Source organism: Lissotriton vulgaris, chromosome 4_1, assembly GCF_964263255.1.
Source record: "Lissotriton vulgaris chromosome 4_1, aLisVul1.2, whole genome shotgun sequence".
Taxonomy (NCBI): domain Eukaryota; kingdom Metazoa; phylum Chordata; class Amphibia; order Caudata; family Salamandridae; genus Lissotriton; species Lissotriton vulgaris.
Genome location: NC_141691.1, coordinates 221,081,106 through 221,104,000, shown reverse-complemented (window position 1 = coordinate 221,104,000; position 22,895 = coordinate 221,081,106). Strand labels below are relative to the sequence as shown.

The 22,895-nt window shown below is 43.8% G+C and overlaps 1 protein-coding gene across 2 annotated transcripts in view; it reads right to left on the bottom strand.

Moving 5' to 3' along the window:
- LAMP2 (lysosome associated membrane protein 2) overlaps window positions 1-22,895 on the bottom strand; it is a 434,546-nt gene that overhangs the window by 311,898 nt on the left and 99,753 nt on the right. For both annotated transcript variants that reach the window (XM_086918517.1, XM_086918518.1), the window contains exon 4: window positions 6,568-6,738. In XM_086918517.1, the coding sequence (XP_086774643.1) occupies window positions 6,568-6,738 (171 nt within the window). The remainder of the gene's footprint in view (window positions 1-6,567; window positions 6,739-22,895) is intronic.

Below are 22,895 nucleotides of genomic sequence, written 5' to 3'. Positions count from 1 at the left end.
AGGATCCACAGCAAAAGCGCCGCCACCGCTGAGAGTCAGCAGCACTTACCTCACTCGCCCAACAGAGGAAGGAAGGCAGAGGACACTGCCCATACCGCTGCCACCGCCGCCAAGAGTCAAGAAACACCGGACTCCGCGCCGCCGCTCCGGGAGACTGCAAATCCCGGCAGGCACCGCGGCGGCGCGTCAGAGTGACGTGGCAGCGCCCTGCGAGCGCTAAGGAAGACCTGTTAAAAGGAGGAGCACCCCCGCGTCGCGGGACGCCTGGGGCCAAGCCCAGGCAAAGGGCGGGCCCTCTACGGCCCTCATCGGCAGGAGGAGGCAGGGGCAGGGCTCAACCCCCTGTTCCATCAGAGACGCGCTCACAAGTAAGACTCTGTTGTCGTCCCTGTGTTGTTTGTTAACAGCGCTATATATATAGATGATGTCTAAAAAGAAACCTGCTGCTTTGCCCGCAAACACCATGGACAACTATGTTGTGCAAACAGTCAAGAAAATAAACGAACAAAGGAGGGAATCACTTGGGCTAAGCCAGTCACCAGACTTGTGCAGGCTAAGCCCTACTTTACCTCCGTCAACTGATGATAGCCCTTTTGTGTTGGTGGAAACCAGGGTCTCACCAATTGCATCACCTATTATAGAGTCTAGCAGCCAGCCATTGATTATGTTACCATCCCCTGTTATTCTAGATGGAGACTCAGAAAATGTTATAGAGTCAGACCCAGAAACTGAAACTGGTCCTGTGGAGGATGATTTACCATTGATTGAGCACACACCCCGGCCTGTGCGCACCTGTGTGAAGAATCAGCGGAAACAGGGCGGCCCAAGGCCAAGAGTGAAAAGGAAAAGAACATTATCCCCAGGTTCTTCGAGAGCTCCCCTAAAGGCTGTAGGGGAAGGGACTTTAAGAAACAGAGGAGATGATGAAATGTTGAGTAAACTGCTTGAGGTTGTAGAGGGTAAACTTATTGAAATTGTAAAACCTCTGATCTCTAAAATCGATAAATTGCAGGCTGAAGTAAAAAGACTTGGAGGTGTGCAAACTAAATTGACGGAGGAAATAGGCAACCTTAATACTTTATTAATAACAAGAAATAGTACCGAAGGGATTAACCAAGCTGGAGAAGGGACATCCGGTGTGCTGACTAATCCAGTGCACATGCCGGCCCCGAAAGTTAATCAACATGTAACAACAGCAGAAGGGCGTCCGTTGACAGTAAATTTACCACAAGCACAAGTTCACGGTACAGCCCCACTGCAGTTTATTGAGGAAGCCTCACCCGTTGTACTGGTGTTAGCTAATGTACCCCTTTTGGATGACGGCATCACCGAGTCATCTAGCTCTCTGAGTAGTAAGGCCCTCCATTGGCTCTCAGGTAATATGAGGTTAGCGCCTGGAGGGTTACAGCAACTGGCGCATGACATTAAAGCAGTTAAACGTGTCCCTTGGATAGGGAATCGCCCCAAAAGATTTAAAGGGGACTGTGTGGCGGTAACATTTGCACACCCCGGTGTACTTCCAAATGTCTTAACACATATTCTTCCGCCTCACCGTAGAAGAGGTACGGTGGTTCCCCTAACATTAAAATTCTTCTATGGGGAACAGCAAAATGTAACCCTGCCAAAAACGCCAGCACTAGGATGGGATAACAACTTGAATATGCATAACCGCTGGGCTTCTCCCCTAGTACCAAGCCTGCTATTACACAACAGATTTGATGCCCTGTCTGGTCTTAATAACTGCGATTGACAAGAGGTCAGTCACGACATTGCTGAAGTGTCTACAGGAGTGACTTAAATCAGTCCCCAAATTCTGTAGGTGGTATATTGCCTAAGTCTGTGGGTAAATCTTGTAATACCTTAGAGAGGACATCAACATCTTGCCACATTGCCAGTTGGAATATAGCAGGACTAGTTTCTAAATTTGAAGTATTAGGGTGGTTAACACTAATTAGAACATTTGACATCCTTTGTTTACAAGAGACCTGGTGTTTAAATTTTAAGGGCCTTGATGGTTTTGTAGCATATGAGCTACCAGCAGTGGCACCTACCTCAGGGAGGGCCAAAGGTGGTTTGCTAATTCTGATTTCTGTGAAAATGCGAATTAGGGTGAAGGAGCATATCACCGTGGGCAATAACTCCCAATTGCTGTGGTTAACTGATGAGGCAGACAAAAACATTCTGCTGATTAATATGTATAACAATGTTTTTGATGCTAGTAGATACATGGTTATTTTAGAATTAGACGTCGCAATCAAACAATTGATGAAAGCTTCTAATACAGTTTGAGTTCATATATGTTGGAGATTTTAACATTTCTGTTTGCCCGCTCTCTAATCAAAAGTTGTGTGGCACTTTGAACCGTGTTGGAGAGCCAGCTACACATTTCGAACACAATACATATGGAGAAACCCTGAACTCCTTCCTACTCGCCCATGATATGGAAATCCTAGAGATTGAGCAGGATGAGAAGGGTGATAGCTTGCCAACTTTTGTAGGGAGAGGGGCGAACACTGTAATTGATTTTATTTGCATGTCTTCCGAACTAGCCCATTTTAGCTCTGATGTCAAGGTTGTAGACCACATGGTTAGTGATCATAACTGTCTTGTTATTGAAACTAGGTTTTGGGAAGCTTGCATAATTCCAGATAGTAGCCATATTATAAACATTGAGGTACATAGGCCGAACGGATTTAGAATAAGGTGGGCTGGGGATAAAGCTGAAGTAATTTCTAATTGCATTATCTCATGCTGCTTAAATGACATCACATCAACTATTGATGAGAAATCAAATATGGAGGCCTGTATTTTTCACTTTACAAAAATCAATGTTTTTATTAGTGGTAAGTTTACCAGGGCTGCTGGAAATTTTAACAATAAAGCAAAGGGATGGTTTAATAATGCATGTACTGTGGCACTGAAGACACTAAAAGGCATTATCCATCAAACCTAGAGACAAAACGGTTGTAGCTAAGCTTAGATTTGACTAAAATTCAGCTCTTAAGCAAAGGAAAGCTGAACTACGTGAGGAAGCTTGGGAGCGTTTTGATCAAGCGGCTGTATCGAATAACTGTACTCTTTTCTGGGCAGTAGTTAACAGCCCCTTTTTAAAAGATGATAAACTCCCCGTGTTGACCTCAAACGTAGGTAAGGAATCATGGGTACAGCATTTTTCTGGCATTTTTAATCCTAACACGGTAATGTTGCCGATAAGTTGCTCTTGGCCAGTACTCAGCCTAGATATCACCTTACAGGAGGTCCTAAGTAGTATCAGGGCCAGTAAGGGCGGAAAGGCACAGGGACCCGATGGTGTTCCAGTTGATGTATATAAATTTGCACCTGAGACTTGGGGGACAGTACTAGTCAAAGTTTTTAATGCTGCTGTTCACTGTACTATCCCGTGCACCTGGTCTGAATCAATAATAGTTCCGATTCACAAAAAAGGGGACCGAGGAAACGTTAAAAACTACCGGCCAATTTCATTGCTGGATTCGTCCGTCAAGATTATGAGCCGTGTACTCCTCGTCCGATTAGAAGAGTGGGCAGAGTCTAATCAGATAATGACAGACTGCCAATACGGGTTTAGGAAAGGAAGAGGTTGCATTGAACAATGTTTAAACCTGGAACTCCTGATAGGGAAATACACCCGAGCAAAAAATGGTTCACTCTACCTTTGTTTCGCTGACCTGAGCAGCGCTTTTGACCTGGTGGATCACGCCATACTATGGACTATCTTGCTAGAAATGGGAGCACCTAGGGAAATTATATATTTCCTGGCCCGCTTGTACGAGAGGCTCAGCTCGAGTGTCCGGTACGGGCCCTCGGGCGAATGTACAGACAAATTTTGGGTCAGGAGAGGTATTAGACAAGGGTGCGTTCTGGCACCCCTGCTTTTCACTCTATTTATCAATGAAGTAGACTCGATCCTTAAGAAGGCACCAGCGGACGCCCCTAGAGTAATCACAAATACCATCCCCGTGTTACTCTATGCGGACGACGCTGTGTTGCTCTCTAGGACCCCTCGAGGTCTACAGCTTTTGATGGACAAATTTGTGGCCTTTATCGAAAAAAGAAAGCTGGTCATTAACAAGAGCAAGACATATGTGATGGAGTGTGGAGCTAGTAATGTCAAAACTAAAAAGCCCTATAGGTATCTTATTGATGGCCAAGTGGTGCAGCGTGTGGAAAATTTCTGCTACCTGGGGGTTACCTTTTCCAAAAATGGTCGCTGGGATGTCGAGCACAAGGTGGTGCGCGACAAAATGATCAGGAGTGCCAATGGAATATTTGCTTTTGCAAGTAAATTAGGTAGTAGAAGGCCTAAAGTAATGCTCAAGATCTTTGAAGCTAGGTGTCTCTCGGCTGCTCTCTATGGAGCAGGGGTATGGGGGTATCCAGGGCAGAACCTCTACAGGTAGAAGAGCATACATTTCTGAAAAAATTATTGTGTCTCCCGACATCCACTGCTAACAGTTTGGTCCACAAAGAATTAGGAGTACATCATCTAAATGATCTATTACTGTTGAGACCTCTGATGTTATGGCGTTCGGTCTGGATGAAAGACGAAACCTCATTTAATAGGGCCATCATTGAGGATTGTTTACGTCTAGACTATTCTCAAAATCCCATGGATTAAATACACAATTGAATCTTTTTCTAGTGTGTTTGGGTTAAACGTTACATTAGATCACTGTTCTGCTTAGGATTTCTCTAAAGAGAGTCTGAAATCAATCTTTTTAAATCATTGTGCAGAAAGACGAGCCGTGGATGATCTCAAACTTTCCACCTGTATACGTTACAACCAACTGAATGAATTTGTGGGCCTACACCCCTACCTCCCCCAGGTGACCAAAGGGCAACATCGGTTTGTCCTTACCAGGATGAGGATGGGTACGGTCCACCTATTGGTTGCATTCCCTGAGATTAAGATGCGCCCTATAGGTCCATGTCGGTGCGACAACATTTCAGAACAAAGCACAGAGCACTTTCTACTTATATGTAACCTGTACAGTGAATATCGTAAATTCTTTTTAAAACCTTTATTTATTAAATTTGGAGCAAGAACCATCAAAGCGGCAATGAAATTACTTTTTAATTTGCATCACCCTGACATCTGTTTTTATACGGCTAGTTATTTACTCAGGGCCATTAGCTCCAGGAAAAGCATGAATTTTTAAGCAAACAACTTTTAAAGTAATTTATTCATTGGAAACTTTTTAAAGTATGTTATTTGACTCGTTATATGTATCATACTGTATTTTTAGCGGATTGCGATTGTTAAGTGTATTTTCTCTTTTTAACATGTATTGTATGTATGTACTTTTATGGACATGATTTACATGTTTCCGAATAAAGTTTTTTTGACTTGACTTGAGTAGGATCTCTGACTCTGTATGGAAATGAACCATTTCATTTTGAATACACACCAAGCCAAATAGCAAGGTAGTCTAATTTCATATTGCAAACGGAGTGGAATTAGGATTAGATTTAGTTACAAACTGGTTGGAGGAAAAAGCAAAAGAAATTGCTTCTGATGAGGGAAGAGCTGTGGACACCCACTGGTAAAGAGCCAGGCATTAAGCCGGGCATTTATCCAAGTAACGCAGCTGGGACAAGAAGGCCAACAGGATGCAGAAAATGGAAATAGGGCCCAAATGCAATTCTTGCAGCTCAAAGCAGATGGAGAAAGGTGGATTGGGGACAAAGTAGGCCAGGTGTCCCAGGAAACAAAGCATCTGAAATGCTTCCAGTAGCCAATGACACCAGGGTGCCCTAAACCCACCTGCTACGTTGGCCAGACTCCCAACATGGACGCAAACGTGCAGAAAGCCAGGAGGAATGGAGAGACAGAACCCTGAAGGTCTGTAAACAGCCTTAAAAATTGCAAACTACCCACCACTATAGCTACCCTACAGCCTCCCTTAGCAGATTCCACATCACCCAGGACCACCCCAAACACTTCCCCCAACCTCACCAACAATAGATAACATGCCCTCTCCTTTCTAGACTTAAATCCACCATCCGAATGTTTCTGGGCAACAATGAGTAGCACAAATGGAAAGAGGGCACTTTCAGGGACAATGTGCAGAGAATATTCTTTCCTCATTGTTGCATCCATTCCTTCTCAAAGAAGTAGTCTATTGGTTCCGAGAAGAGTGGCAGAGGCAGCAGCCACAGAGTTAGTGGAGTGGGCGGTGCAGTCCTGGAAGCAGGCCTAACCTGGCTAGAAAGCAATGTTTGGATGCATGCTGCTTTTCAACCACATAGTCTCTTGTTGGAGCCTCACATTTAGTGAGTAAATATCTACAGATACTACCATTAGGCTCTGCTAGATCATGACAACAGTTTGCACGTTTCCAGCTCATTGTACTACGTTGAAATAAGAGTGAGAAGGGCGTTGTGTTGAGACACAGCAAAACAGGTTGTGGCAGAGAACAAACATGTGAATGAGATTCCAGCAAAATATTACACTAGAGACGACAGGACTACATTAGGACCATATGGAGGAGATTTACAGCATAAACACTATTAAAAACTCAAGATATTTGGGATACATTCTATTCTTACCGTTCTCTCCAATTGTGCCATTTTCAATGTAAGCCTGAAGGATCACATTCCAATATATCTGAACAACATTATCCACTTGTATCAAATCTGGATGGTTGCACTTGTACTTGCTCTTAAGAGGTATTGAAGTAAACAGCTGTGGTACAGCAGGAGTCTCTGTGATTACGGTTCCTGTGAAATGAAAAGTTCAGGAGTAAAAATTTAGCATGTTTTTAGAACTTCTAAAATATCTAGAATTAAGCTAATATTTATTGTCAGGCTGTGTTCCATTACCAAGTAACGGAAAATCTGTCAGCTTGCAAGGGAAACATCTACACATTATTCACTATTAGTGTAATAAATAGAGCACCAGGAGATGGAGCTAGACTTTTGTTGAAAGCAAAGGCAAGTAAAAAAAAAATACTTTTAACTGTATGTTATGTTTTCCTTTGTGGGTCACAGTGACAGCATGCTTGTGTGTTTATCTATGTGTGAGCATGTGTTGGTGTTAGGTTTTAAATAAACACATACACCCAGGTGTTGGTTTCATTGAAGCTTTTTCAGTACAGTACACTAGCACACCAAACCACTTTTGGCAGCTTCCAAGCAGCAAAACACAAGATGGACGTAATGTTGCGCAATGGCAAAACATTCACCCCCAGTCACAGATCTGGGTTTAATCCATCGTTATTTTGCTCACCAAGCCACCCTTGTTCAGACATGGCCATTTGCAAATCAGTCTTGACCCTGTGCCTCAGGGGGAACAGTCCAGCCCAAACTGCCAAGCCATGTCTTCCCTGGACCAGAATCAAGCATCCTGGGATCGGTTTCTGGCTATCAGCCTTTATCAACCAGGATAGCTTGACTACAGTGGCGTAGTGAGCAGTTCGGTCTGGACTGTTCCCATGGGTCACAGGTTCAAGACTGATTTGTAATGTAATGTAATAAGTTTTTGTATAGCGCTACTATCACCCTACGGGATCCTGGCGCTCAGACAAAGATGGAACAACTGTACCTGCGGCTCAAGTGATCACCGATTGACTAACTTCTAGGAAACAGTAGGGTTTTCAGTCCCTTTCTAAAAACCATCAGGGAGTCTGCTAACCTAAGGTTCTGTGGCAGCCCATTCCATAGTTGTGCAGCTACTACACTAAAGTCCCTACCCCCATTCTGGATAGTTTGAATCTGGGAACCGATATTAAGCCTGTGTTCGCCGACCGTAGGTGTCTGGAAGGCTCATACCAGTTAAATTTATCCTGCAGGGGTAGTGGTCCGTATCCATGAACCACTCTGAAAACGATGCATAGTGACTTGAAGCTTATCCGCTCCTTTATGGGAACCAATGGAGATTCCCTCAGTGCCATAGTTGTAGAGGAGCTCCAAGATCTATTCAGAGCCACCTTAGCTGCTGCAGACTGCACCCGTTGCAACCCCTGAATTATATACTGAGGGCCCCCAAATATAGGGAGTTACAGTAATCCAGCCTGCTTAACACTATGCTCCTCACTACCAATGCTCGGGAGTCATCTGGCAGTAGAGGGAGGGTCTTACGCAGCATGCAGATTAGAACAAAGCCGACTTGAATAGTTTTGTTAGTTTGGGACACCATTTGAAGATTGGCGTCCATTAGTACTCAGAGGTTTTGTACGGTATTAGTCAGGCTTAGAGGGTCTTCCCTCTAAGCTCAGACGTGAGTCCCTTGCTCACTTTGCCACTGGATTCAAGCAAGCCGGGCTGAAGACGGCTGGAATGCCAGAAACCGGTCCTCGGAAGCTGGTTTCCGGTCCAGGGAAGACATGGCTTGGCAGTTCGGGCTGGACTGTTCCCATGAGGCACAGGGTCAGACTGATTTGCATATAGCCATGTCTGAACTGGGGTGGCAGAGTGGGCTAAAGAACGGTGATGGATTAAACCCAGATCTTTTGACTGGGTGTGAGTGTTGGATGGAGCATCTGAATCAATCCATCAATCACCACCCCCTTTTGTACCGCTTCCTCTGGGGTGAGCCTAAACTCTGTCATAGGGTACTTTGGAATTTTTGCAGCTGAGCAGTACATCAGCTCCATTCCCCCCCCCCCCCCCCCCCCTCGTTAAGTTGAAGGGAATTACCTCCAAGCCAGCCGGCTGTTTTCCGCATACACTCCAGGAAAACCTCAAGAGAGGTCTCCTGCTTACCCTCTAGAGAGAAAATCAGTTTGGTATCATCCACCTAGTTTATCACGCTGATACCAAAAGACTTCATGATGGACTCCAAAGGTTTCAGATAAACGCTAAACAGGATGGGACTAACTGATGATCCCTGTGGAACTCCATATTGGACAGGGGAGACTTTGGATGTAAATTGTCCTAGAGTTACCGTCTGTTGGCGGCCCAGGAGGTAAGATTGCAGCCACTCAAAAGCTCTTCCTCTGACCCTGTTCCAGTCTTTGCATCAACACGGTATGACTCACAGTGTCGAAAGCCGCCGACATATGAAGGACAAGAATCGACTCGTCCCCTCTGTTGGCGCGCAGTCGAAGATTATCCATCACTGGTCAATGCCGTTTCAGCACCATGCGCTGGTCGAAAACCAAACTGGAATTCGTCCAACAGCTGGTTATCCTCAAGATGCTTAGATAGGATTCTGCTAACTGTCTTTTCCAAAAATTTTATTGGAAAGGGGAGAAGAGATTGGCCTAAAACTGGCTGGTAGTGTAGGGTCCAGCGATGTTTTTTTTTTAGCAGGTTATTAATCTTCTCCTGAAAATAACACAAAATGTCATCACAAAGCTGTTGTGAGGCAGTGGTCTAATTACATCGACTAGGAGGCAAAGTAATGTCCTTGAAAATCTTAAAAAGAGTTTTTGTGCTGTTCGAAGAGTTAAAGATGGTAGTGGCATAAAATGTTGCTTTTGCAATAGCTCTTTTATAGTTAAGCTGGACTAACTTAGTGTTTTTTTATCTAAATCTTCATACTGTCTTCTCCAGTTTCTCTCTGCCTTTCTACAAAGAAGTCGAAGTGCTTTTAGAACCGTGTCAAACCAGGGTGCTGAAGTCTTTTCCTGATTTTTAATTTTACGTTTTGGTAATAAGCGGTCTAGATTCTAGACTATGATGCTGCAGTACTTTTGATAATTTTCCTCCACCGAATCAGTGGGGGTTAGATGGTCATGCTCTTCGACCAAAGCTTGCCCCATATTATTATCCAATCTGGCCCACTTCCCATCTAGCCTATATGTAGTCGTGACCCTTTTTTCTTCCTGTCTGACATGTATACTAGTGTCAAAAAGGACCATATAATGATCAGTCCATGTTTGTGGTAGAATGGCTTGTACTGATGTATCCGCCTCATTGGCAAATACTAGGTCTAATATATGCCCCCCCTTGATGGGTGGTCTGATGTTCCAACTGTTGAAGATACAAATTGGCACAAGTCTGCTATAAATGACGATTCCCCAGATTCCCATTCTCCCAAAGATTTAAGTCCCCCAATATAATTAATCTGGCGTGGGGGAGGGCTAGGTTTGTGATGGTCTCATAGAAATTCTGATAGTCTGACGATTGTCCCGGGGGCCTATAGCACACTACTCCTGACAATAGATTTTCCTTAGTTCCCTGTATAGTGAATCCCAGAAGTTAGATTCCCCCTAATTTCATCCAGAGCTAAAGGAACACAATTCCATTTCTCCTTGAAGATCATCCCCACACCTCCACCTCTACCCGTCGCTCTGAGGTTATGTAGCGATGTATAACCAGTTGGACACGCCAAACCTAGTTTGACTGTGGCATTGTCATTAGTCCAAGTCTCTGTTAGAAACATCATGTCAAGATCTAAATCTTCTACCACACAAGATCTCAGAGTAGTGTTTAATAAGTGACCAACAATTAGACCACAGCTTAAAGGCGTACCGTTAGCTGTTATCATATTAAACGATGTGGTCTCATGATGGTCTATGGCCAGCAGCTCTTCCCTAAAATAGGGATTCAGACGTTGGAGAGATGTAGAACACAGAGTTAAGGCATTTTGGGCAGCATGACCGGCACTAGGCACAGTCAGGTCGTGGACGGGCACAGACGTGCTTGCCTCCTGCGGGCCTCCGGTGCGCCCGCTGCGCGCTTGCATTGGCTGTCGTAAATAGGCAGTCTGGTGCAGCACTTCAGCAACTAGACTGTCAACCAAAATGGCTGAACAATCTTCCCTTTCTATGGCCCTGAGATCGGAGGTGATAGTCCGCGAAAAACAGTGTGCGATATGTAAATTTTATCGTGCAAGTAAGTGGCTGATATTTAAAATATAAACATGATACACTGATTACAATTTTATTTAAAAGCTAGCGCGATCACAGCGCTATTCTCAGCGCGGCTATCTAGTGCTTTAATAATCCAACCACGGCAAAAATAATCTGCCCTCACAACTCGGGCAGCACAAATATACCGTGCCTTCTTAGTCTAGTGTGCCACGCGCCTGCAATCGCCGTCTTAAATAGGCAGTCTAGTGCAGCTAATTTGCATAAGGCTAGGTTCAAACTGGAATGGCATGGCGAGCAAAAAAAGGATGGATTTAGGCCCAGATCTCTGTACTGGGGTGAATGTATGACATTGCTCTGCATTCTGTCCATCACCTGTTTTTGCGGCTTCCAGGAAGCAACAACTGTCTGCAATTCATACATCAGAAGACAACCGGTATACAGAGCTTTGCGAGGACCTAGGTAGCTTTCCAACCACCAGCAAGCCATAGCACCCCCCCCCCCCTCCTGCCAGAGAGGACATCTCCTTGAGGAACTTTATTACAGTCCTAGTGTGGACTGTAGCTACACATTTGGGAGTGTATTCAACTAACAATATAACATAATTCTGTAGTGTAGTTCCTATATTCCCAATAGGCTCTGCACATTGGAATAATATATACTGTAGTTTAGACGTAGGACTGAAGTCGACTAGGTCTCTACCGAATATATTAAACTTAATACTGAGTGCCAGCTAGCTCAGAGGTCACTAGAAACTCTCAAATTCACAAGAAGGGATTAGTTTCTGACAAGCGCATAAACATGACAACTTTGGTTGCCAAGAATAAGAAATCAAATCTCTAGAGTCGCGGAAACAATAGATAGCCATTTTACTCAGCCAATCGTGCATGCTTCGTTTTACCAGAGATGCAGAGAAAATAGAGGGGCGTTTTCAATAAAAGTATTTATTGAACAGTCCTCTCTCAAGCATTGGAAATTAACTGCTACAATCTTAATACTGGTTATAAAGTACACTGTATATAATACGAACAGTATTATGAAGTAGTACTGTAAAAGCATGATATGGGTTCTAAGCCATAAGGTGCATAAAAGGTATAAAATACCTACAGTAATAAATAATGACTAAAAGTACTCAACTGGTGCTTCTAAAACACGCCTACCCTGGTGTCCCTAACCTAAGTCTAGTACTAGGGAAGTAGTAAGTGAGGAGTAGTCTAAGTTTAGTAGTTCTCTGCCAGGAATCTATTCCAAGAATTCTCTAAGAGGTCTAATCAGCTCCGTACCTTGGTTTTAGAATGAAGGAGGTCTTTTATCTCTCTCTCTCAGAACTCGATTTCCCAGATACCCGCAAGGGTAAGCCAGAAACACTGGAGCTGGATTGCTCGGCAAGAGAAAAGACAGCGTCTCTGTGCGTCAGTTGGAGGGTCGGCTTCCTTCGGCACTTGCTACTGCTGGGCGTCGGGCAAGTAGATAGTAGATCTGCTCCAAACCGTGTGTTTGACTGGGCAAACCCGAGCATATTTATACTTTGAAGGTGCAGAGTTTGACACATGTTTGGACTTAATATTGTCACTCAAAGGCTAAATTCTTGGAAAACGCCGCAAGTTCTTGGAGAACTTAATATTCAAGCAGGGGGAAGTTCCTAGCTGCTGAAGGCGGGTTTTTCTAAGAAATAGTGGTTAATCCTCGGCACCTAGTGGAAGTAGCCATGCCGTATTTGGGCTGTAGGGCTTCGACCAAATAGGGTAGTGATCTCTATGCCTATATAAGGATATGATAAAGTATACCTATATAAGGGCATGAATCGGGAAAATTATACTAGGGGCCTAGATACGATTACAACACCCACTCCACGATCTTAAGTTCAATTAAGCCAACCTAATAAGCACTGAACATATCTAAAGCTAGTGTTTATAATCCCACCCCAAAATACAAAAAAAAATGCACTTGAAATGGTTTGTAGATCAGAATATTTAGCATTTCTACAGAACGCATTTTAAGGAAGTGATGACATTCTAAGCATATAGTATTGTATCTAAATATGCAATCGGAATGTATCATGAATTTTTCATTTATGAAAATGGCTCTTAAATACAGAAAGAAAGGTAGAGACCATTTCATAACATGTCACTGGTTATAGGAGGACAAGGCTCAAATATATTTTCTAGGCTGGGTTTCAAAAAGAAAATAATTTCTTGTTCTCTAAGAATAGTTCTACTTTAAGCAGATTAGTCTGTGCCAAAAAAAGTTCAATAGTTTGAGAGAGAAAAAAATTCAAATGGATGTGAAAAAACAGAGCCCCAAAGTTAAATTTCTTTGTTTTGAAAAATTGATGGCCGAATTTCAGAGTTCAGGGAACGCTATATGCATGAATCAAAAGTTATTCTCGGTGTCAGGAGAAAACATTCGATCATCAAGGCTGGCAAATAAATAGTTTAGAACAGTAGGTGAAAGTGGAACCACTTGATCAAGCAGATCAAATTTGCACAGATGAGAAGCATTGCAGTCAGCACCAGGTGCCGCATTAGCAGTGCTCAAATCAGATAGTACCCGTGTGCCTGTTGATCCTCGTATCAAACCCTCAGTTAGACTTACTGAGGAGACCTCAATGAAATGCCGTCATCAGGATTGGTAGCCGCTGGGGCAACACAATGCATGAGCCGTTACAGGACTTAGCAAGGCGTCGACATCCGATGGCAGGATTGATGGAAGTGTAAGGCAGATGTCCAACACGCATTCCTCTCCGCAAAGCAGGTATCGTAGAACAGGTAAGATTCAATCTTGCCAGATTGGTCGGAAAGATAGAAACCAGGTACTGTTCAGATCTCTTATACGAGCCGAGCCAAGCCAAGAATCTGTGAAATTCTTTCACGATACCTCATGGCAAGGAGGGTCCCTTCTATGTTGGTCTGGGTATCGTTGGTTGCTGGACTTGCCATATCGGAGCAGAAGGAATAAAAATAGAATTCCTGCTAAGAGTCCCAAGATGAGAGGCAGGCCGCCGAACTCCGAGTGCATGAAATTTGGAAAAATGCAGAGGACTGCTTCAAATGGTGTTAACAGTCCCGAAAAACATAGTCTTAAATACATGAGCGATGCCACTGGTATCAGACAGGTTTAAGATTTGACTTAACATTTCTGCGAAATGTACTGGGCAGTTTGTTGATAATAATGCATGTATCTCTGCAGATGTCCTCGCAACTTGCAGATCATACGTTTCTTTAGAAGGTCAGTGGCACAGACTTTTGCAAAAGAATGACTTTTATTCTGCTTAAAGTATCAATTTGTATAGAAGAGATATTCAGTGAAGGCCATAATGTAGCCCCACTGTCTGTCTTTAGAGTTGGATACAATACTTGCATACAACAAGTGACCATGGACGACACACTAACAGGATAAAGTTTTCCTGGCATCATGCCACAGCAGCTGTGATCATTCAACAAAACGTAACTGCCTTTGGATAGCTGCCTGAAAATGGGCTCTATCATAGTCGAGGGAATACCGTGCAGGTGGCAAGGGGTTATTTGCACAAAAGTGTACCACTTAGTGAGTTTTTACAATTTTTTCCACTAAGGAATACCTCTTTTCCCTTGTTCCAACATTTGTGTGGGTAAGGTAAAGTCCATGTCGACTTAATGTATTCTTCACCCAACCTTTCATACAAGCCTGCTGGCATATGCTGTAGACAATACTGAAATTGGAAAATAGTTACTGGTATCATGATGGTGCCATGATTTATCCATTCAATGACAGGCTTCTCATAAACTGTCAATGGTAATCTTTCCAGTTTTTCAATGCTCAGCACCGTATAGTCTGCTACTCGCTGTGCTAAAGATTTGTTTATCTGCAAGTTTAATTACAGCAAACGAGGACGTTGTGTTGATTAGACGACATGGCACGTAGCTTGAAAGAAGGTTTTGCAACGTCCAGCCTAACTGCATTATAGAACGTAATGGAGACTGGCCATGTTGTAACATTAGCAAGTCTTGTTCCATTATGTCAATTGCAGAGGATACAATGCTGTCCAAAGAATATATTCTGGAGGACAGAATCGTTAACCCATTGTCCACTACAGAGAGCATTTCTCCAAATTAATACGATCAATTTCTCGTATTCTTTCTGCAGTTTCTATTTGCGTTATTTTCCAAGCTTCGTTGTACGCAGCATATATACCGGCGTATATAAAACATTTTTGCTGTGGTTTGCGAGGCCCCATTAAGAAATCTCGCAAATCATTGCTTTGTTTAAGTAAAGATAAGTGTTGTTTGATTTCCAGAGGTGTGGATGTCTTTAGCCATTCAAGGCATAACTTTCCTACACTATATGTTGTTACTATCCCTGGATGTGGTCTCGGAGTATCTTGGATCTGGCCGGTTCAGTTTTAACCCGTGTTTTGTTCAGGAATCCATCATGACAGTTATTGGTGTCTGTGGGCCAGATAAACCATTTTTTTTGCAATCAGGATTAGTTCCGTTTTGTGTTATAATAAATGGTATGTCTACCTCCTTTTCTGTAGTGTCATTACTTTCAGAAGTGGGTTTAGGTAAAGACGGTTTATTTAAATCTTTTATCTTAGCCAGACCAAGACAAGAAGTCTGTTGAACAGTAGAGTTTAAAAACATTATTTGTTCTGGTATAATGCAGGCTCTGAACAAGGCCTCTAAACCTTGTACCTGCCATTCTTTCGTGCCCCAGACAGTTTGTCTCAATATTGACTTTCCAAAAGTCAAAACTTGGTGTAGACAGCGGAGCATAAAAGTTTGTAGAATAAATTTGTTTAGTGTTGGTCAACATTGTTTTCATACCGGTCTTATTTACATTTTTAAAATAAAACGTTTCTGGATTTGTAACACTAAACCCTGAGAAGTATGAAAACTTTTCATGAAATGTTTTTGAGCTACCTTTTGGTGGCGTGGGGCAATGTTCCCATTGATTATATGTAAAGACATTGTTGTGCAAATAGTGGTGGCCATAGTGATTGAAACAATACATTTGTTCATAGTCTGATGATCCTTCCAAATCGTCATGTTCAGTAAATTTTGCAAACATTCCTAAATCTGACATCATATTAATAGTCTCAAAGTCCCAATCATCAGAGAATGTGCTGGGTGATACAAAGTCACTTTTTTCACGATGGGATGATTTGTGACGTTTTAGGACCAAGTTGATTTTCTGACGTGCTGTGTCCATTGTACTGTATTTTCCATCTATCATTTGTCCCAAGCTTAACCCACCGAGCAGATTTCATTCCCCTCACCTGGAGTCATTATGCTATCACCACAAAAACAGTTAAAAACGCCCGACCCACGCGAGCAGCTTTTAGCGGATTTATCAATCTTTTTTAAAGACACCAAAAAATCTCCAAATTCAACACCAAATTCAGTTCTTAATATAAATCCCCACAAAGAAGAGTATGTAGTAAGCAGTGTCTGGCCACAACTTCTTCAGACTTTCGAACACACAGTCACTGCTTTAAACTACCACTCGGAAACACTGGAGGTTCAGGTTGACCTTCTAAACACTCTAGCACATTACGTCCGGGATTGACAAAAAACTGGATAAATTAAATAATTTATTAGTGGCGCAAGCATCCACAAAACTTGTTCAATCAGTTTGCTGCTGCTCCCCAATCATCGATTCTCTTTCCTCGCTTCCAGAGCTTCTATCTAGCATCATAAAGGAAGTTAAGTGTGTGAAGGGAGGCAATCCACTCACAAACCCCAACCAGCAATATCAAAATCAGCCCGGCCCGCCTCAATACCCCGCAAATCCATAGCTCTCCATAAACAAAGGAACAGTGGTATCGGATGGAATAGCCCCATGCAGAACCCAACACAATGGGCAGGTGAAAAGCGAGAATAGAAACCTTACCAACAAGTGCCAAACCGAGGAGGGAAAACAGCAGCGTCTCGTGTGGAAACACAACTGACCTGGATCATGTAGTCACTGGGCCGAAGGACAGTCCAGGTTCTTTGAATGGGTTCACACGAGAAGAAGCATCAGTCCCCCCCTCGTCCGCGAAGCAAGAGAGCGCAAATGCCTAAGAAAAAAAAATAGAAGAAATAAAACCAGGGCTCCCACCCATACCGCTCATCGGCAGTACTTCCCCCATCTTTGAGAAAACTGCAAACAGGATCCCAAGTGAGACGGGCGCCTTGTCACCCCCAACGAATCGTCAAGAAGAACTGACTGGGTCCGCCATCGAACAGGGTGTGAAGAGTGCCCCCGCACCAATCAAACCAGCTTTGGAGATAGCAATAGAAGAGCCTAGCATAACTACAGAAATCTTAAGGTTGAAAACCTACGAAACCAATGAGGCTAAGCCAACAAGGCCAATGACGAAACAAGAAAAAAAAAAAAAAAAAAAAACAATCTAGTGCCGGCCCCAACCCTCTCTGGAGCGGACAACGTTACACCAAGAACGACCTACAAAAAAACAATTCACAACGATCTTGTGAATCAACCTAAAGCCGTACAACAATCATGGGAGACCACCCATCGGCATACCAACCAGAAGCATGAATCAGATGTAGGGCAGCTGCCCAATGAAATAAACACGTCTGAGCACGCGACAATAAACGATACGCCACACCATCAGCTCCTATTGGCCCCGGAATACAAATCAAAGGGCCGCCAAGATATTCTTAACAGATCAAATATATTAAAATTAGTGGCATGCATCTCGGGGCTTGAAGGGTTGACCTCGGAGGACATTGAATCCATTGAGTTCCTCCCCCCCGCCCCCCCCAATGGCACCCAACCGTCTGAGGTAACCTTGGTGTCATTCAAACTGGCCAGATGGGTGGGAGCCTTCCTGGAACATAAGTCCACCCTGCGAAATTGGGGTATTAGAGTCTATCCATACTCCACCCCCGGTTATCCCACTTCCCTGCTTCTTCAATCGCCACTGCTCCTGCAAGCCGCTAGCACTAGACAGGCCGCAAAAGCTAGACCATATTCGATTCTAAAAAAACGCATCAGGGCCATTAGTTCATTGTAAAACCTCGCAAATAGAGTCCATGATGTCGATCCTAGCCAGGGCTGGCGGTGGCTTCCAGGCTTCCTGTCATCTAAAAGCACAGAACGAAACCCTGTGGCAGGACATCTGCCCGTGACAAATAAACCACTGGGCGTACCAATACGGCCTGTAGTCTTCTCCACCATAGACGATCAAGGATGCTACCTTTTCAATGTGCTCCTGGAATATTAGCGGGCTTCACCAAAAAATCATGAACCAAGAAACTTCATCTTTTCTCTGTGAGCACACAGTAAAAGCCCTCCAGGAAACCTGGGCAACTGATGGCCACCCTATTATCGGATTCATTGAATTCTGGAACCCAGCTCTTAGGGACAGCCCCTACGGCCACGCAAAAGGTGGCCTATCAATCTACCTATCCACCAATTTAAAAGGTACAGCCAAACAACTACCCATTAAAGAAGATTGGGTATTAGGGGTAAAAATCAAATCGGTGGCGCCATCTGCGTTCCCTATTTCTTTCAAATGTATACATTAATCCAAACTCTCGTACCAAAAAAGTCCATCTAGCCCGCCTAATAGAGTTTGGATGCTCAACCGCAATGTTGCTCATAATTTCTGACTGCATCGCTAAGGGGGACTTAAACACCAACCTATTTCAGGGAAAAACAGCAGAGACCGATGAGCACCTTCTCTTGATCATCATAGAGGCCGCACCCCAAACCAGACCAACTAACCAGGCGCACAGCAAACTGGGAGAACTCTGCGTGTCACGACTCTACAGTGCAGGCTTCCTGGTAATGAACGGCAGGTGCACAGGCGACACTCCACCAAACTGGTCTTGGTCAAATGGCAGCAGACATTCCCATCTAGACTATACTATCTGTAATGCTGCCCTGCTTTACCACCTAGATACTTTCAGCATTCTCCCACGTACCAAAAGCAACTATAGGCCCCAGGTCATTTTCTTCAACACAAAGCTAGAGCGTCACAAACCAGCCCCCCCAACTTGTCCGGGAACATATACTGAAAATCTAAAGCGAGTGGAGTGACGACATCAGCCCCAAAATTCTACAAGTGAGCATGGATTTTATAAATGGCAACAACATCCCCGACGCCTCACCGACCGCCATATGGACGAGGCTCTGCTTCAATCTGACCAGCAGCTTTCCATCTAAAACGCAGGGGCACAGCCGATCCCAGTCTCGTAAGTTTGAAGTATCTTTAAAAACAAAAATCGCTAAAAAAAGCAAGAAATAACGCGCTACGGCTACTCGTTAAATCCCCCGGGAACAGCGAGTCCCTAAAAATATATCACAGAACCCAAAAAGCCGTTAGGATGGCGATCACTGAAGACAGGTGGACCCATGAAAACCAATTCTGGTGCAAACTGGTGTGGGAGAGCAAGAGCAAAAACGCAAGGAAATTCTGGGCCCTAATCAACAACGCAAATTCGAGCTCCGAGTCTTGGAACTGCAAACATTGAAGAAGCAGAATGGGTTAATTACCTTACAGACCACTTCAAGTCTCAAGCCCAACTAGACCACGCAGGACACCACGCGAGGAGAAATGGGCACCGGTCTAGGCCCCACAGGGTGTACTCCTACAGTGCTACAACACCTGTCGGACGATGCTCATCAGGTGACCATAGACAGGGTTATCACCGTAGTGACAAAGGCCAGACAAGACGGAGCACCAGGGCCCAATGGCATGCCACAAAAACTTTTTATATCGGACATAAACTTATGGTCTGGATTGTTAAACCTTTTTAACTATGCATTGAGAACTGCAACAATCCCAGACTCATGGCGGGGTGCAATAATTCACCCTATTTACAAATCCGGTTCGCATGCTGTTCCCAATAATTACAGGCTTATAGCCCTCCTGGACATTGAGGCAAAACACTACTCTGGGCTCCTTCTGGAGATCTGAGGCTCTGGGCAAAAGATCATAACCGGGTGCCAATGAACCAAACCGGGTTCACTGCCAACTCGGGGACCATGACCAATTTATTAGCGGTGTCCTCCATTGTCGAAAAAGCCCTCTCCACATCTAGGTTTGTGTTTTGTTGCTTCGTCGACTTCAAAGCTGCCTTTGATAGGGTCCCTAGGGAGGCCCTTTGGGAAAAGCTGAGGAAGTGGGGAATCCCAGACAAATTGTTGAATGCAATCATTGAACTGCACTCACGTACTTGGGTTCGAGTAAAGTTAGGGAACGGCATGCATCTCTCGCGAAAAATTCCCACTACGAGAGGCGTTAAGCAGGGATGCGTGCTGGCCCCTCTCCTTTTCAACCTATTTCTGGCAGACCTATCCAGCACCCTGGATGAGGTCAACAGCCACCCGCCAAATATAGGGAGTACAGCATTAAGTAATCTCTTATATGCCGACGATCTGGTGCTGTTCAGCCTCACAAGGGTGGGGTTGCAAAGGCTCCTTTACACACTGCTGCAATATACGATCAAGAACAAACTAGAAGTAAACATGAAGAAAACCCAGGTAGTGCAGTTTGGGAAGAAGCGACATGTCGGAGGCGGATGGTCATTTAACAACAATGTACGATTTGCCTGTGGCGAGGCCAAATACCTGGGGGTTCATTTAGATTCTAGGGGTAACTTCAAAAAGCAGCGTGACGAGATCGCAGTCAAAGCAATGACACTTGCGGTGTCATTGACTAAGCTCTCGAAAAATCTGTCAGGCCCCACCCTGTCACCCCTTCTGGAAGTCTTGAAAGCAAAAACAGGCCCCACTCTGTCATATGGCATAGGGATAGGGATATTCAAGGGCAAACTGAACATCGCTCTAAATCAGTATACAACCAAAATTTACAAAAAAGTCCTTCACTTTCCATACTCTGCTTCTCCCTCACAGATTAGACTAGAGATGGGGCTACTGAATTATGACGCTTCCAGTATTGGGGTATTTCTTAACCTGTGCCATAAACTAAGACAATCTAAACCAGGCACACTAGAGGCCCTAGTCTGGCCAGAAAGGAGGTACATTTGGCCGTCTTTTTAAGAACTACATTTAACAAAATGTCAGCAGACGGCCTCTGGGCCCTTAACCCCAGTCAGTCAGCTTTTAAGCTCGCTATTAAAAAAAAGTGTAAGAACGCTATCACTTATCAGTGACAAAGCACTGTTGGCAAAACAAAGCCATTCATGGGCAGTTATTAATTCTTATAATCGCCTAACCCCTGCTTCCTACCTCTCCAGCCCTTACTCACTGTACCTAAAACGCAGTTTCACAGCAATTAGAATGGGCGACTGGCGATTCTTGCATAATTTACCCGCCTGGCGTCGTACTGAGGAGAATACATTAGCGCCATGAAGCACACGGGCGCACGAGCGCTTTACAAATTGATTTTAACATAACATGTAGAGGGTGCGGCGAAGCAGCATAAACGCTACTGCACGTGGTTTGCATCTGCCCAGCCTTTGGTCTCCAAAGCAGGTTTAAGCTGAGGGGGGAATGGAATTGGCTGGGTGTTCGGTCCTGTAGGCAAGCCATCATTGCGGCGTTGAGCCCAGACAACACAGATCTAAACATAAGACTGACAAACCTTATCCAGCAGGAATATCGTAATTTTAAACAAAAGTGACCAGTGACAGCTTCCCCTAACCTTTTTTAAAATAATTAACGCTTTTAAAACAAATAATCCCAAAATAATTAATTAGAGACAAGAAAAGCTAAATAGCATTTTAGGACCATGATTTGTTTTATGTATGTCTCAGACTAGGGGACCAGTTTTAATGATATTTGCAACTAAGAGCAAGGAAGATGATTATGCATATCTCTGCTGTGTATTTGATGGTCTGTACTGTTTTAATATTTGTAAAATCGACATGAATCGGAAATTTTGCTTTTAAAGATATTTGTTTTATATCTAAATAAAGATCATTTAATTAATTAATTGTCCCAAGCTTAAAACCAAAATCAGCCAGAGCAGGAGACAAAATGCACGAAAACCTATCCAAAATTCAATCCATGATGAAACCAGATATATTTTTTCAAGTTGATGAAAGTTCTGTTTTTTCTTTGAGTCTTTTTTGTGGACTTCTGGTTCACTGGGATCCTCAGAGAATGCATCAAAGTTGAAAATAGCCAGAGGCAGTTCTGTCAATTGTTGGAATTGCATCCGGATTGTTATTAATCTTTGGAGTTGCTTCTTCCTTTTGTCATATTGGTATAGTCAGAGGCTACATCATTGTAGACAGGTGTTTGACTAACTGTTATTTGGGGCTCAAGCAGTACGAGTTCCATGGCTTTGTTGCATAGTCCTTTTCTTACTGCAGGTTTATCAAACGTGATAAGTCTTTCAGTCTGAACCTCTTGTATGGTCTTTTGCTACATCTTGGGAGTCCACTGGGCCTACTACTTATTATTGGCCATATGTTGGGGTTTGACCAGGTCGATGGACACGACTGTTCTCCTTTTTACCAGCAAGGGGCGGTAGTACTACTGATCTTGTTCCTAGGATTGCTAAGACAGGTACTGCTTTTCTGTAAGAAGGCCCAAATTCCTTCTTCACCGCTATCCTTTCCTGGACTAGATCCCCAATCTTTGGAATCCAGACGGGTCTTGCTGGGACAGGTGGTTTTTCTTCAGTGCTGTTGGCTTTTTTGTTGTGTTACTCAGACTTCTTATTTCATACAAGTCCTGTAAAACAGCCAAACGATCTTTGACAAAGGGTTTTTGTTCCACCACTGAAGTTTGACAATCAAGGTATTCGATTATCATTCTAGTACCAAACAGTAATTCATAAGGAGTAATTCCCCCCAGAGAATTTCTTGACAGATTGTTATGACTATATTGGACACTTAAATGTTTGACCCACCCATCACCCGAACCTAATACCTTAGCTGTTATGGATTGCTTTATGTCACGGTTTTTTCTTTCCACTACCACATTACCCTCAGGATGAAAGGGACTAGAATACCGCAATGCAACGCCCAAGCTAACCATAGCCTCTTTGTAAGCTCGAGAGCAAAACGCAGGACCCTGGTCAGAATGTAGCGTGCCGATTGCGTATGTCTCAATGAAGACACGTGAATCCTTTATAACAGTTGTGGCGCAGCCGAGTGCTGGGGCCATAACCAAATAAATCGTGTCCTAGTAGTTGTGGGACGGCATTTGTCTGTAGTGACC